The sequence below is a fragment of the Dromaius novaehollandiae genome, chromosome 19, assembly GCF_036370855.1.
Source record: "Dromaius novaehollandiae isolate bDroNov1 chromosome 19, bDroNov1.hap1, whole genome shotgun sequence".
Lineage (NCBI taxonomy): Eukaryota > Metazoa > Chordata > Aves > Casuariiformes > Dromaiidae > Dromaius > Dromaius novaehollandiae.
The window spans coordinates 7031595-7046996 of record NC_088116.1 but is presented as its reverse complement, the minus strand read 5'-3'; the positions used below and the strand labels follow the sequence as shown (position 1 = coordinate 7046996).

The 15402-nt window shown below is 45.9% G+C and overlaps 2 protein-coding genes across 2 annotated transcripts in view; both read left to right on the top strand.

Moving 5' to 3' along the window:
- CRCP (CGRP receptor component) overlaps positions 1–8535 on the top strand; it is a 35226-nt gene extending 26691 nt beyond the window's left edge. The window contains exon 6 of the mRNA XM_026105580.2: positions 7191–8535. Coding sequence (XP_025961365.1) covers positions 7191–7334 — 144 coding nt within the window. The 3' untranslated portion in view covers positions 7335–8535. The remainder of the gene's footprint in view (positions 1–7190) is intronic.
- Positions 8536–13663: 5128 nt separating this feature from the next.
- TPST1 (tyrosylprotein sulfotransferase 1) overlaps positions 13664–15402 on the top strand; it is a 37378-nt gene continuing 35639 nt past the window's right edge. Inside the window, exon 1 of the mRNA XM_026105630.2 lies at positions 13664–13806. The gene's annotated coding sequence lies outside the window, so the exon portion shown is untranslated. The remainder of the gene's footprint in view (positions 13807–15402) is intronic.

The following is a 15402-nucleotide window of genomic DNA, read 5'->3' as shown; positions in this document are numbered from 1 at the left end:
TCATTATGTCCCAGTTTAGGCCATATGCTGTCTTTTTTTCTTTTCTTTTTTTTTTTCTTGAAATGCATTAATGTGTTTGTTCCTTTGAGGTGACCATTTTTGTCTGCCTTTTCCCTCTTCCCCTCAGTTCATTATTATCTTAAGTATCCACATAACATTGAAAATAGTTTTGCTCTTGTGTCATGTTTCAAGTCCAGGCGGCAAGTATAAGAAAGTAAGATTTCTATATTAGAAGTCAGGTTTTTGTAGCGAGAGTTGTACTTCAGATATTTCAAGGTTAGTAATGTCAAAGTTAGGCAAAACTCACTGCTAAAATTTACTGAGTACAGATATGTGATGTGAGTTCAATGTCAGTTCATTAGTGGTATGTAACCCTTCTGTAATGGCCAAAAGCAACTGGTGGAAAATGTAATGTTAATGCATTTGGGGACTAGTCTGGATTTGTATAGCCATGGAAGGATTGGGGATACAGTTATTTCTGTTGTTACAGTGATGTACCCCTGTAACTTCAGAGCAAATTTCTCTAAAACAGGTCTGACATAAATTAGGTTGACTGGATTGTTAACACTGTTAAGTTAAACCTCCCCAAATTGCAGTACGTAACTCTTTCATCAAAGCACATCGAAGTCTTTTGAGAGTAATATCTGCTAGAGAATTGCAGGCCATTTTTGTTGGTGAAATACTGAGACTAGGAGCCACAGCGCGCAAATAATTTTGCTTTTGGATTGCTGTGATGAATCATTTTGATTTCTGCTGAGAACAGGGGAAAGAGATTGCAGCAATGCAGCATCTTCGAACATAAAGAACTTCCGTCCTCTCAGAGCGTCTGAGTATAAAATAATGCCGAGCCATGGAGGCTACCGGGATTTTTTTCTTTGATGTCAGCAGGGAGAAGATTGCTCATAAATAGATTTTGTGGAGGCAAGTCTATTTACTGCAGTAGACATATGAGAGACAGCATACAGCAAAGTGAATGCTAGGTCTAAAATTGGCTTGATTCTCTTTTCATGGGACTCCCCCCTGCCACTTAAAAGCTTTGAGTCGTTCCTGGAATTGAAGTCAGAAATGAATGTTATTGCAAATTTCTGACCATTTCATAAAATATAGGCAAATCAATTCAATTTTTTTAAGTCAGTTTTAAGATACCAAACAAGTCATATCTCTGTGTCTTTCTTGCTCAGTTTTGATGCCTCAAACTTTTATTCAGTGCTGCCTGTACATGGAGTGGAATCAAATTTACCCTGATACACTTTTCGTAATTGCTGCGAGGCAATAGTTATATTCACTACTGCTTGTTACTCTTTGTCTTTGTGGCTTCTTGTTGTTTACTCTCCCTCTGTCTTTGTATGCAAAGGATAGATCAATTTAGATAAAATAATATTTACACTAAAAAGTGAATTTATGTTTTGATGTTTTGGTCTCATGTTCTTTCGTAAGTCTTTATGCATAAATACTTGTATATTTTCATCTTTGTCCTTGCCAGACTATGGGCTAGGTTTTATTTTCAAACAACAATAGCAACAAAATGAGCATGAAATTCTAATTCATATCCCACTGGGTAAAACACTGTGCACATTACAGCTATCTTGACCTCCTGTTTTAATCTTTAACATATGTTGTTCCTGGCTCAGTGATTCACAAAGGGGAAGAAAGACAGTGATGTTGATCTAACCGTGACACTGCTCCAGCTTTATTTAATGCTGAATAGTGATAGCTTGGAAGATTAAGCAGCTTCTCTTTTAATGAACAAATTGCTCCACATTCCCCTCTCTCAGTGGAAAAGTAGATTTTAATTCTGTGCTTTTTAAAACTAGATTTCCATCTCGGAGAGCTTTGTACCTCGTGATAAGTGCTCTGCATAACCTGACTGGCAGATTGTCTTTTATGGTTGAATAGAAAATAATTTAATGTATTCTTCTGGAAAATGGAAGATGTTAGAGGATTTAAACATTTTATTTTCTCAACAATATATTTTGCTTTCCACTTTGCATAGTTGGTTAATTATCTCTCGGAGGGACATTAATCCTATCATTCAGTCTTTTACTTCTTTTTTATGCTGTTTCTTCTGTTAGCGTGTTGGTGCTGAACAACTTTGAATTACCGCTTGAGAAGGCAATAGCAGTCATTTGCTCACAGAATATGTACCTCCTACACTGCAGTTAGATTATGTGCTTGATAGCTTTTGAAGTGATCAGAAACCCATTTTCCTTTTTATTATAGTTTATAGATTTTTAATAGAATCCTTAGTTCAAATGAACAATGGCTTTTAAGCCGCCGATTGTTCTGTTCAGTGGCGCTGAGGTTTGTTACCCTTCAAACATCACATATACTTGAGACAGTTTTTCAGTTCTTTTCAGAATTCTTTTTGAGTTCTTCAGTGTGGATTTATTTATTCGCCAACATTTGTGGTATATTGTCTTGTCTCTGGAGGCTGAATGAAATAGATATTAGTTTGAAAGCTTAAAAGAAGCACAGAGAGGATGATAAAGTCTCTTGTACTTTGCTCCTACCTGGGTAAGCAGAAATGATACGGTGTGATTATAAACGTGCGACCGTGTGTTCCTAAAGCATTTGCCCTTGTTTCACCAAGTAAAGAAAAGTCTAGACAGGTTTGTATGCATGTCTGTGTATGTGTCGTGTGCTTCACGTACACATGCCGCTATGAGCATGCACAGATTTGCATGTTTATTTTATGAATAGCAAAAACACTTTGATCTTCAACTGAAATCGTGTTGATGGTCAGGTTACCTGTTATTCTCACATCATCAGCTTTCTGATTTGTCATCTTGATAAATAAAATCTTTAAAAGCTTCTGCAAGTAACTTTGTGCTGCGAGAATTTATCAGCAAGGTTTTGATGTGACTTGTCACGTAATGTAATTCTATTATTACATTCTGATTTGGTAATTATTGTTATTTTGTGCCTCCGAGAAATTCATACATAGCATTTAATTGAAAAAAGCTACTGTTAAAAGGCGCAGCTGGGAAAGGCTGCGTGGTAATGAAGTATTCCACATACACATTTGTTTAATAAATACAGCTCCAGTTCTCGGCAGCAGTCACATCACTGAGCCAGGCATCTGCCAGTGTTTAATGCTGCAGCTGACGAGCAATTCATCTTTTCATCCTCTTCTAAGAGGATTGAAGGGATGGATGGTGGATGCATGTTTTATTTTGCTACATTAGAAAATCCATGCATAGATTTAACTGGAAATAAAGAACAGAATTGGCAGACCATAAGAGATACCATGCTGGGCTGTAATAAAGGTCAGTCTCTTCCAATATCCTCTCTGTGATACTGACCACAGAAAACAAAAAAAGAGAAAACAGAAACATGGGTGGTTATCCTTCTCTTTGCATGCTCTCTCCTTTTCGTAAATGCTTGCTTAATTTTAAGCACTTCAGCTTATAGTCCAGCGAAGTTAGTTGGACCTATTATGTACCTGCAATTGAGCAGATACTTAAGTTATAGCTAGCAGTTCCAGGTACAAAGTGCCTGAAGAGGTGAGTATTAATTGCTTGTTAGACTTCTAAATAAAGATAAAAGGACTCTCCAGGGTGAGCAGTACAGTGGCTTCAGCTGGTTTCCTTCTGATGTGTAACTATTCCACAGTCCTGAAAATGTGGCCATTTTTATCAATGCATCTAATATACACATTAAGAAGCTTAACCCTAGATACCTAGGCTTGAAAAGTATATACTAACTGCAGAGGAAGCATGCCCTTTTTTAGCTCTAAGATTTTCGTACCAATTAAATTTTTGCTGCCTCCTTGCTTGATTCCTTCTTTGGCCCTCTTACAGATGATACTATTTAGAGCATTAGGTAGGAGGAAAAATAAATGTGAAAATTGCTTATTGTATGAATATATTGCAATGAGAGTTTAATAACTGTTAATGGTTTGTGTGAAGTAGAAGCTATTGTTGAGGCCTAGCTTGACAATAAATTAATCACATAGCTGCATTTTATACAAAATTTATGGAAAAAAAATAACATTGATATGTTATATTATCTTCTACAGAAACACTTTATAGTTATTTTGGGGTAATATAAACTTGAATGCTGAAAAGCAGTCATGACCTTGGAGTTATTTATTAGAACAAGAAACATCAACAACATGGTTTCTGCCTTTTTTTTGTATACATTTCAAGAACATCCTTGCTCTCAGCCTTGAAAAAGAGATGTGCTTGTCTTGCTGCACATCAGGGTGCTTTTTATCTATAAACTATATTATTGTAACATTGCCTAGTTCCGCTAGTTGCACAAAACCGTTAATATTGAAAATACACAGCTCAGTGGAAGCTTCAGTTGAGGATACCCTACAGTTTGCACATGGTATCATCTGTGAGGATGATCTATTGCCATTTGGTTCGTGTGGCACTGCCAACATAAATATCTTATGTCATATACTTACTTAAAACATTTGCATTTTCGTTTTCCCTAGTGTAAACTTTGCATTCCTGACCGCTTACATTTTGAATCTGTTGCTGTAGCAGTTTCAGCCAATTCCAAGTAAGAGGTTAGCAAGGCTTTTTGATACTCATTGCTGTATTGGTAAAATTCTTGCTAGGAAAGTAAGTACTTGAATATAATTGTTTCTTTTTCCCTTTTATGTTTTTTTCTTGTGCAATTCCTCTCCTGATCATCATATTATTTCCTAGTACTCTTTGTCTTACAGATGCAAATCAGAAGATTGTGCTAACATCTGTTGCGTCTAGAATGAGTCTGGTCACCTTCTGTTTCCTTTGCTGTCTGTTTTCCTTTAGCACAGTGTCGTTTCTTTCTTTATCTACGTGTTCTCTGTGCTTAATTTTTGAGTTTTTCATTTTGTCTCACTGCTTTGCTGTTTCCTAATTGCTTAGGTCTTCAGAAGTCACTGCCCTTACTGTTTTCCTGAAGAGTGAAAAAATTGAATTTTATAGTTTATGCTTTTGTTCCTTTGAACTCTTGAATGGTAATACAGCAAGAGTGCTGAAATATCAACATGAATAATAAGCTGTCCATCCTGCCAAATGTAGATTTTTGTCTATCCGTAACTCCTGTGTAAGCGCTGGCAGTCAGATGCATGCCTCTGAGCTGCTGAGAGGTGAGCCCTTGATGAATTTGCTACTGCGGTTTAAGGAATTACCACTTCCCTCTGGCAGAGACTGCTAATCTGACAACAGGAGGGGATTTGGAAGTACACTACCCATTCCTCAGCGCCCTGTCCGGCATCTTGCTTTACAACCTCCTTTCTCAACAGTTTCGTCTGAGACAGCAGTTCTAGCACCAGTGCATCTGAAACATGGGAGATGATTTCCTTTTGTCAACTCTCTGGTAAAGTGTGATTTCTTAAACTGCCACAGCAACCACCAGAGCTCATCTGTCAATGTCCCGCGTTGCTGTCTGCAGCTTGTCAGTCCTGCAAGCTTGTGTGTTCAACCGGTACAAACACCATCAACATGACTGTTCACATTAGGAGCTGCAGCATTGCTCATTCAGCCCTCAGGAGCTTGTAGGGAGCTCTGATTAGGCATTCATGTAAGCATATTCTGCCTTAAATGCAGAGGCTGGGAAGAGCAGAAATCACTCTGTATTCTCTCTTTAGAAATTCTGATCAAATGCTTGTGTTTAACTCAGGTCACTGAAGCAAGGACCTGAAGGAGAAAGTGCTTGGTGAAGAAGGGGAAAGGAGATGTCTAGGAAGGGATGAAATTTAAATGTGAAAGGGCAGACTTCATGTGATCCAATAAATCAGATCTAAGCCAGACAAGGTGCCAGTTTTGTGAAAACTTGAAAGTAGTGAAATGGTAACAAATGCATCAGGCATTGGCTCCTGCAGAATAAATCAGTCTTAAGTAATTTTGCCTGTCCAAAGGATGTGGGCTTTTTCTTTGCTATACATCTGTACCATTCCTGCTGCTGTGGGGCTGTCACCTTTGGAGTTCAATGCAATAATGATTAATAGCACTATAATCCTGTCCTAAAAAGAGACTGACCATGCTTTACGCAACCTAGCAGCACAGATCCTCATTCCACAGAGGATCTCATCCTTTGCTCAGGACAGTCCCCAGAAACAGTCACCTGCAAACGGGTATTCGTGCTCTGCCCTTTGCCACGCGAGTGGATTCTAGTCTGCTTGATTTCCCCTCTTCGAGGATCTGCAGACAGCGGCTGGTGAAAGATGAGCAGTTTGGGCAGAGAGGGCTCACAGGGCACTGGAAAAAGCTTTTAACTGAACATACCACTCTTCTGCTTTTAAAAGGGAAGCTGCATCTGCATAGCTGCCAATTTATAGCCAGAACTGATTAAGCCTATGTTGGCTTGGAGCTGTAATTAATGTACATCACCACTCTTCAAAGGAGATTTTAAAGGACTTTGTATAAAAAGAAAATCTCAAGCCCCACAATCCTAATTGGTTTCGTTTGCGTTTGAAGAGTTCATTTGGCTTGCTTTTCCAGCCCCCTGACAAGCTGTTCCTTTTAACAGCTGGCGATAAATTAGGGCAGCTGTTTTTACTGGTAGCAGTGATATAAGAGTTCTCACAGCTCCACTGTGATAGTAGGTCCCTAATTAATCCTAGGGAATCTTACTGTTGATTCATGACAGCATGTTTTGTGTTGCTCGTACCTTTTGCGTGCTTTTATATTCAGGATGCTTGCAGTCTAAGTAAATGCCAACAAAATATGACTGTTCTAGGATCAAATGGCATGTTTTATGGCCTCCTTACTTATCTTTTGGATGAGGGATAAGACACCGAGATTCGGGTAACCACTTTCAGGTTACCTCGTTCTCACATAAAAGTACAGCAAGTTAGGAAAATAGCTCTGGAAGGCAGCTCTGCACATCAGCTCAGTGAAAAGCCTGGCTCAAGATATCTGGTGTGTGGGTTGGGAGAGGCTTTAGGGGATTCCAGGGAGGAAGGCCTGTTCCAAGTGTTTTGTTTTCCATGTTTTAAAGAAAATAGGGCCTCCTTAAGGACTGTAAATTGCCATGGTTAATGGTGGAGCTCTTTTTTCCCCTTTTAAATATTATAAGAGTCCAACTCTGTTGCTTTTGTAAAGCGCTAATTTTTTGTACTGCTTTTGTAATGAGCTAAGACAATGTATTACATCCATCGAAATGGTATTTCCCTGTTAGTTTAGTCCTTCTGCTTGGAGCTGAGGAAGGAAGTGTGGATTTGATGGTTACGATAGATTGTTTTTGACCTGCAGATGGTAGAAGAAAGTGAAGAAAGACTAACAGAAGAGCAGATCGAATCACTTCTCCAGACAGTCACCAGTATTCTTCCAGGGGATCCGGAGGAACAACAGAGAGAATCACCCATGGCAACTGAAGACAAAGGTGACCAAGAATAGAAAGCGTCTAGAGAAAGCCGGCCACATTTTTGGCAGAAGAGAATCAGGGGTTTTTTTTTCCCCATTTTTATGTGATCCGGTTTAATCTTGTATTGGACGTTATTGTGCAATATGTTACAATTTTTATTATTCAGGGGTGATGAGAGAAACAATTGTTTACAAGAAAGCATGGAAAAGGGTGCTATTGTTTCAGCATTTTGTGAGAATGATAGTAATTTGGTTTGCAGTGTTAGCAGCCTGAGAAATTATGGGGCACAGAATATGAAGCTTTGGCCTTTTTTTCATTAGTCATGTAACAGCTGTAGATTTCAGTAGGCTTACATACAGCTGGCAGTGTTTTAATTATCATAGCAGTACTGTAATTATAATCGCTTTCATATGCTTTTGATTTGCCCAACTGTTTTTCAGCCAATACAAAGCCAACTTTTGGAGCTCTTTGTGAAAAGACCTATTTTCGGGGATCAGTACATAGGATAACGTACAAGAATTGCTTAATATCTGTTCAGACAAGTTCAAGTAGGCTGATGGAGTCGCAGAAGTGAGAGGATCTATGTATGAGGTAACTGTCCCCAAAGATGTCTGACAATCTATACTTGATAAAAGATAGATCCAGGTCATCAGCTAAATCAACATATTGCTACTGAAATCCTCTGAATTAGACCAGTTTACCCCCACTGAGGATCTGGACTGTAATGTTGAGGCTCTTAGTCATACAAACAGAAGAATGTTTAAAAATGAGGTGTATATTTTCCCTTTGAGTTATTCTGCTGTTCCAATATTTAGATATAGATGAGTCACAGTCTTGCATTTCACATGAACAGTACTGTCTCCCATGGAATAAATTAGTAAGTCAACACTTAAGTGAAGCCCTCATCTGGTTTAGAAAAATGAGGATCAGTCCTGGCCAAAGCAGAACTTTGTGCAGAAGCTTTGTCTGATTAAAGACTTCAGGGTCTAGTATTTAATGTTAAAAGCATTTATGATTATGATAAATCATGTGTATATATATGTATATGATTATGATAAATCATATGTATATATATATGTATATGTACGCAGAGTTGTGTTACAGATGGCACTGGTTTTCTGCTGTGACTGCAGACCATTCTTGTACAATTTTGTATTGGAAATAGAAATAAAGTTTGAAGTACACCCTGAGAATTTTGTGGCTTATAGACAAGAATAAGAGCTTGAATCAGAATATCTGACTTTTGTTTTATTTTGTGATCTTGGGCAAATAATTCACCTTTCCGGAACCTTAGTCGTGCCATATATGAAAGGGACTAATAATTGCCAGTTTGAGAGGATTTATGATACGCATTTCCTTAATATTTGTAAGCTTGTTTGATGTTTGGAGGGGAAAGGAAGATACTGAAAAATTTATTTATTACCTCTGAAAAATGATTTCTCTTACATTAAATGCATGCCAAGGCTGAAGACTAAAGGTACATTTTGGCAAGGTAAAAGGAATACAGTATTAAAGAGAAAACTCCTCAGCACTTTTTATGATACGTCGATACATATTTTCGTCTAAATGTGTAAAGAAACAAAAGAGGTTAATAGATCATATAACTCAATGATGTGAAATTAATTTTAAAATTAGCATTTTTACTCTTAGTGGTCACTGGTGGTGTTTGACATCATGTGGCCTTGGGCTACAAGTGTTTACATTTTATCTGTTGTCTTTTTTAAAATTAAGTTGTTGAAGCGTGTTCTAAGCTTGTGAAAAGCAGAAGGAACCAAATCACAAGAGATCTGTAGCCAACAAGAACATTTTAACGGGTCTCTTAAGTTGGCTGTTCCATCTTAGGAGTTGCTGATTTTTTATCATAATGGATTTTTGCCAGCATTCACGTTGTTTTCTGTTGTTTGTATTGTACCAGATACAAGGAACTGCTCACTTCCTATTTTATTTAACCTTTTTAACAAATCAATTCCAGATGGAGGCCTATATTTAAACTCGTGCAAATGCATGCATAACTTATTCAGTCTCAATTAAGATACATAAACCATCCTCTTCCTGAAAATGCCATACAAATAACATTTCTTTAAAAGGATCTGAGATTTCCACATCTGCATTACATTAAGAAATCTTCTTTAAATCTACTGTCTGTGTTCTCTGGCTGCATAAGTACAGGTGAGGAATTACTCTGGCTCCGCGAACAGCTCTCGCTTTGTGCTGTTTGCTCTCCAGCGTCTTCTCTGGGATCCCAAGGCTCAGGAATGGTTTATGGAAAGCAAAAGTCATCTTGTTTATGTGACAGCATTTTTCCGGTGTCCTATATATTACATAAAAGATCTGCCTCTCTTCCAGGGCTGCTTTTTGTTTCTTAACTAACCAGCTGCCTAACGCCGTAAGTGTGCTCTGCTAGTTCTTCTGGAGGAGACGAGACAGTGTGAGAAGAGGCAAAAAGACCCGCATAAAATAAGGGTTTTTTCACACGTGGCCCTGTGGTGTCATGTGTACAAGAAAAACTTAAGTGCGCATTAGGCACTTAAAAGCTTGGTCCTTAACTTTGAGAAGAAAACTGTAGAGCACAGAATATTTAAGAAGTGCATATTATTTTTAGCTTCTCCATTTCCTGCGTGTTCCTCGTTTCTTTATCACACGTTGGCAGATTGCAGGCTCTGCTTGCGGCAGCTCTGCGCGCTTCTCTGGGAAGGCGAGTGGATGAGCTGCCAGAATTCTTCAACTGCTTTGATGCTTTAAAATTCATGGAGTTTCAAGCTATTTGTGTCTTGGTTTCACTTTTTATAAGCCCAAGCCCGAGGAGGCCAGCCTTTATGATTGCTTGGCGCTCCTCGGTGGAGAAACTTTACTAGCAAAAAGTTTTGTTTTATAGGAGGAGGAAATGTCTCTCTTGCTTAGCTCTGCTCTGGTGCTGAGAAAGAAAACTAGGTAAGGTGGAAGCGGAGACTTCCTAGGGAGTTTCGAGGATGATGCATGAAAACCGTGTCAATGAGTCGAGCAGGTTGGGTGGTGATTGTGCCGCAGGGTGGTGGCAGGGCACTGCTCGAGGCCGTTGGCCACCCAGGAAATGCCGAATTTGTCTGGCCAGCTCTCCTTTTCTCGCAGGGAACAAAAAGTGTGGTGGTGGTGTATTTCACTAGCTAGAGGTGTGTCGTCTGAATGAGGAAAAGCAAACAAGGATTCCAAAATTTTGGCTGTGGCCAGGTTTCTCTCTGAGAAATGGCATTCATGCCTAATGCATGGCTGTGCTGGAAGGGTTAAATAACATCTACAGAGCGCCTTGAAATCAAAAAATACTTATACAAATGGAATGCTTTAAAGAAGGCACTGTCATTACTCCATACATAATGTATTACCTACTAAAATCTCTACTGGTCTTAGGCAAGTTATTGCTTTATTGCTTCTGAAGTCAACCAAACCGTGCTGATTTATACCAGTTGAGCATCATGCTCTAAAATATTTAACCTGTCACATCGTGATACTGCATCGGCGGCAGATGTTTGCAGCTGCTGTAGTCCACACAGCCCAGTGACACGTGAAGAACCATCAGACTGGAGATACTTTTGAAACTGTTATGTCTTAGAGGAAATAAAGTAGAGAAACATAACTTGAATGCAGCTCATGGCTTGTAGACCAGAGAGAGTTTGCCTGGAGAGAATTCCTGCTGGGCCTAGAGCTGTCTCGGAGGCTGTGCTCAGACGGGTGGCAGGGCGGAGGCTGCTCAGTGACTATGGACAAATACTGGCCCTCTTGGTGTGGTTCCCTTCCTCTCTTTGCTCAGCGGTGCCGGCTTAGCGCTGTAGCCCCCGGCGCCTGCACGCTGGGCGTTGCAGTGAGTTGAAGTTGCGCAACGTGAGCGGAGAAGCTGGCACCAGTTTTCTTCTGCTGCATGTGCAGGTGGGAGAGTAATGTGGGGCGGGGAGACGCGGGAAGCCCCTGCCGATCGGCTGCTCTGCTTCTGCTGGGCTCCTCCGTGCTGCGCGAGGAGCCTCTCCCTCGTCCCTCTGTGTCCCTGTGCCGGGTGGCCTCGCTGCAGGCGGCTGCTCGGGGCTGTCACAACGCAAGACTTTGTTCCTTCGATGTTAGCAAAAAGCAGCGAAGGGCAAGCGCTCCTTTCGCAAGGATTGCAGCAGGATGTTGCGTTACGGAGCGCTGCGGCATCGCTGCATCGACGGCCGTGAGCTGAGGCGCCTGTACCCAAAGGGGCTCGTCTGAGCCGCGAGGACGTGGCACAGTCACGGCTTTCTCTTGTGCTCGCTTAACCCTACGCCACGGGTCAGATTTGTCTGTGGTGCCACACCACTGCCTTAAATTTGGTCCAAACGTGGAGCAGTCGCTCGTTGACGCAGGCCGCGCTCGGCCCTGCGAGTGAAGCCTCCGACGGACGCGACCGACCCAAGTCGTGGTTATTCGGGGTGCTGGTTTTGAGACACACACGCTTTCCTGTACTGCGTTTTCTGTGGCTGGACATTTTATCGTCTCCCTGGGGGAACAGCTCCTTGCTGTGCGTTTCCCAGGAAGCCGCACCAGGCTTCAGCCTCGTGTCCCTGCGAGTTCCCCTAACGCGAAGGCGTGCTGCGTCCGCTGCGAGTCTCTTGCACGCCGGGTCTTGGAGACGGCGCGGGGCTGCGCTCCGGGCCGAGATGCTGTGCGAAGGCGGACGCCCGGGCTCTCGGGCGCGAGATCGAATCGGCCGCGGAGTTTGAGCCACGGCCCCGCTGCGGAGCTTTCGCCGCGCATTGGCAGCGCCGGCGCGTCTAGCGGAGCGAAGCCTTTCTTGCCAGAGCAGCAGTTATTCAGCATAAAGCAGAGGCATCGCACAGGAAACGCAAACTATTCAAGTCCCTCTCAAATCCCCCGTGCGAGCCTTCTGCAGCCCCCAGGCCCCGCGCCGCACGGCCGCATCCCGCCCTGGCGAACCCCTCGTTCCTCCGCGCCGGCGGGGTAACGCCAGCACCGGCTGCCGGGTGGGCGGGGGGGGACAAGCATCACCGGTCCCGGGTGGGATAGCGTAGAAGGGGGGTCCTGGAGCGAGGCGGCAGGGAGCTGGTGGCTGTGGGCTGCTGATGCTCTTTAAAACACCCCGCAGCAGCTGGGCCGCGTCCTGGCCCACCTCTCGCACCAAGGAGCCCGGGGAGCCTTGAAAAACCGAAGTGGCATTTTGTAACCTTCCTGGAAAGAGGAAAAATCACGTTATCCCGCTTTCCAAAAGGCTGCAGCAGAAGCACCGGGTCTGGGGCACGTCCAGAGTCCTCACGAGAGCGGATGGGGGTTGTGAGGTTGGAGCTGAGCGAGGCGTCGCCAGAGGAAATATTTTCTGTTCCCACGGCGAGGAGCCCTGCCGCAGGCTCTCGCGGCGCGGGAGGAAAAGCTGTGCTGAAGCAGCAGGGCCCGTGCGCGGCTGCAGCGAGCGGCGCGGTGCCCCGAGCGCACTGCTTAAATGACTTTCCTTCCGCATCAAGGGTCTTTATTTCATTAACGTCGGTGTTTAGAAAAGCAACCGGGGCCCCGACTGGCCGCCAGCCCCGGCACACGGGCTCCGGCCGCCTCGGCTCGAAACCTGCCTTTCCTGTTGCTCTCCCTCAAACGGGGTCACTGCGTTTCATTCGCATTGGGCTCCGCGAGCCCAGGCCGGGTGCAGTTTATCCCCTTTCGCCCAAAGCTGCTCCCAGCCTCGAGGGGCCACAGGCCGGCTCGGCTCGGCCTCCCCAGCCCGGCCGGGGGGTGAATCCTGCCCATCACGGACCCGGCCCCAGCAAGGAGAAAGGCAGCCACAGACAGCGAGGCCACACGGCTAAAATCAGCTGGCTCAGCTCAAAAGGTGCCCTCTGCCAGCTCCCCTGGAATTTTTATATATATATATATATATATATATATATATATATTTGTGTGTATATATATGTAAAAATGTGTGTGTGTATGTATGTGTGCATATGCATATGTATGTATTTGAAGGTCCTGAGTTAACCCATGAAGACATGTTAAAAGCTTTTTTTTAATAAAAAAAGGCTCTGTTGTACCAGAGGCGGTTTTGCCCGGCCGGCTCCTCCGCTGGCTCCCCGGGAACCTGCACGGTGGGAAGGTTAAGGGGAAGTCGCTGCCTATCGAGACACGGTTGCTTGTTTTCTGCTGTTTGGATTCACCTGATTTTTTTTTTCTTTTCCAGCCCGATTCACTGATTTCATTAGAAACCTCGGCGGCACAAGCCGCTGCTGCTGGGGGCAGCGCGATGGGGTGGCGGCGGGCAGGGAGGGGCCGCTGGAGCCCGGCGAGGCTTCGGCATCCCCCTGCACCCGGCAGCCCCCGCCGTGCCCGGAGCCGCGGCCCCGCGGTTAATCATTAAAAGGCTCCTGCGTAAGCGGCCCCGGCGGGTTGCGGTTACGTGGGGCGGTTTAGGGGGGCGGTGGTGGGTGTCCCGGGCCGGCGGGAGCTGCGAGGCTCCCGTGCAAGCGGGGAGAGGAGATGCCGCCCGCTGGGATGGAGCACCGGGCACTGCTGCAGGTACGGAGCCGGGCAAGAGTGCGGCCCCCCGGCCTGGCCCAAAATTGGGCTCTCGACCCCGAATCCCGGCCACCCCGCGGCGGCACCACGCGAAATTCGGGGCGTAGCGGGCGAATGTGTCTGCCGAGAGCAGGGAAGGGGGCCGGGGCGCGGGGCGGCCGGAGCGAGCCCTGCTTTTGCGGTGGATTTGCCCCACGAGCTGCTGCTCTCTTGGGCTGAACTTCAGTCTGGACAATCGGTGGCTGCTCAGTGCTTGAGAAATGCTGTTACAGGGAGCCGCGGGTTTCATTGCTCACCTCGGCCGCAGCAATTTCGCAGGGCGGCTGGAGGTTTTCTGCAGAAAATGCGTGTTTCGTTTGGTGCCTCGGGTCTTTGGGGCACAAGCGCACAGCTCCGGCCGGGGACGTCCCTGCGGCGCTTCGTGCTTCTCCGCGCTGCTTTTTTCACTCAACACCTGCCCCGTAGCCGAGGCGGCCGTTACCTGGGGGTGCGGGTAGCCGGCAGGGAGGAGAGAGATCTGGGTTTTGCATCTCGCCCGTACCCCATTTAAATGGTTTCACCCAGGGTCATTTTTTTTGGGGGGGTGCAGATTGCAGGCACGGGGACGCGGCCCCCGGGGTTATTTCCCTGCCGGTGCCGGACGCGGGCAACCCGCAGCGTTTCCGCGTCGGATGCTGCGAGCGCCTTTTAAAGGCCGCCGTTGAAATGGATGATTGATGGAGACCAAACAAGCGGCAGTGCGGCCGTGGAGGGCACCGGCGGCGGCCCCGGCCCCGTGTTTGCCGTGCCCAGACTTTGGCTCAAGGCTTCACCGGCGCCGGTGCCCTGGAAGCAAGGACTGCCCTAAGGCCAGGTCCCGGGGCAAAGCCGGGGCTCCGGCCACGTGGGTGTATCCATGGAAAAATCCCCTCTTCCTCCTCTTTGCTGACGCATGAAACCTGTGCCCAAAGGAGGGAAGCGATGCTGGAAGCGCTGCGGCGCGGCGCAAGCGGGGCCGGAGCCGGGCGCCGGGAGGGCTCCCATGGCCCCCTCATCCCCACAGCCCCCCGCGCTTCGGCAGCGGGCTCGGGGCTCTTCTCGGAGACCGGCGCTTGAGGCCGCGCTGCCGCCTCCTCCCGCTGTTTTCCAGACGTGGGTGAGATCATCCCTCGCGCTGCCGGCGTTATGAATGAGCCGATGGGTATTTTGCTCTCTAAGTGGCTCCTGCCCGCGCTGCGGGTTTCGCTTTACAAACCCAGCACTCGGTCCTGCAAACCGCCATCCCTTTCTGAGCCACTTCGGTGCTGCGGGACAAGAAGCAGCTCGTAGCTCGTCCCTCCGGCGGGGACCGCTGCCGCGGGATGCCATCCTGCCGCATCCTGCCCCGGCGCCGCGCCAGCCCCTTGCGCCATCGCCGCGGAGGCCGCCTAGGACAAAAGCTAATATTTAACGGTGCTGGCGAGAAGGTGCCCGGCGGAGGCAGCGCCGGGGGCTCCGCACGCGGGGGTGAGCAGGGCGGGGGCAGCAGCTTCCCCGCTGCCCGCTGTCTGCCCGCGTCGAGCCTTCGTGCAGGGAGGTATTTGCCGGCTCGGTTGAGCCGCGGTGCCGCGTTACGCG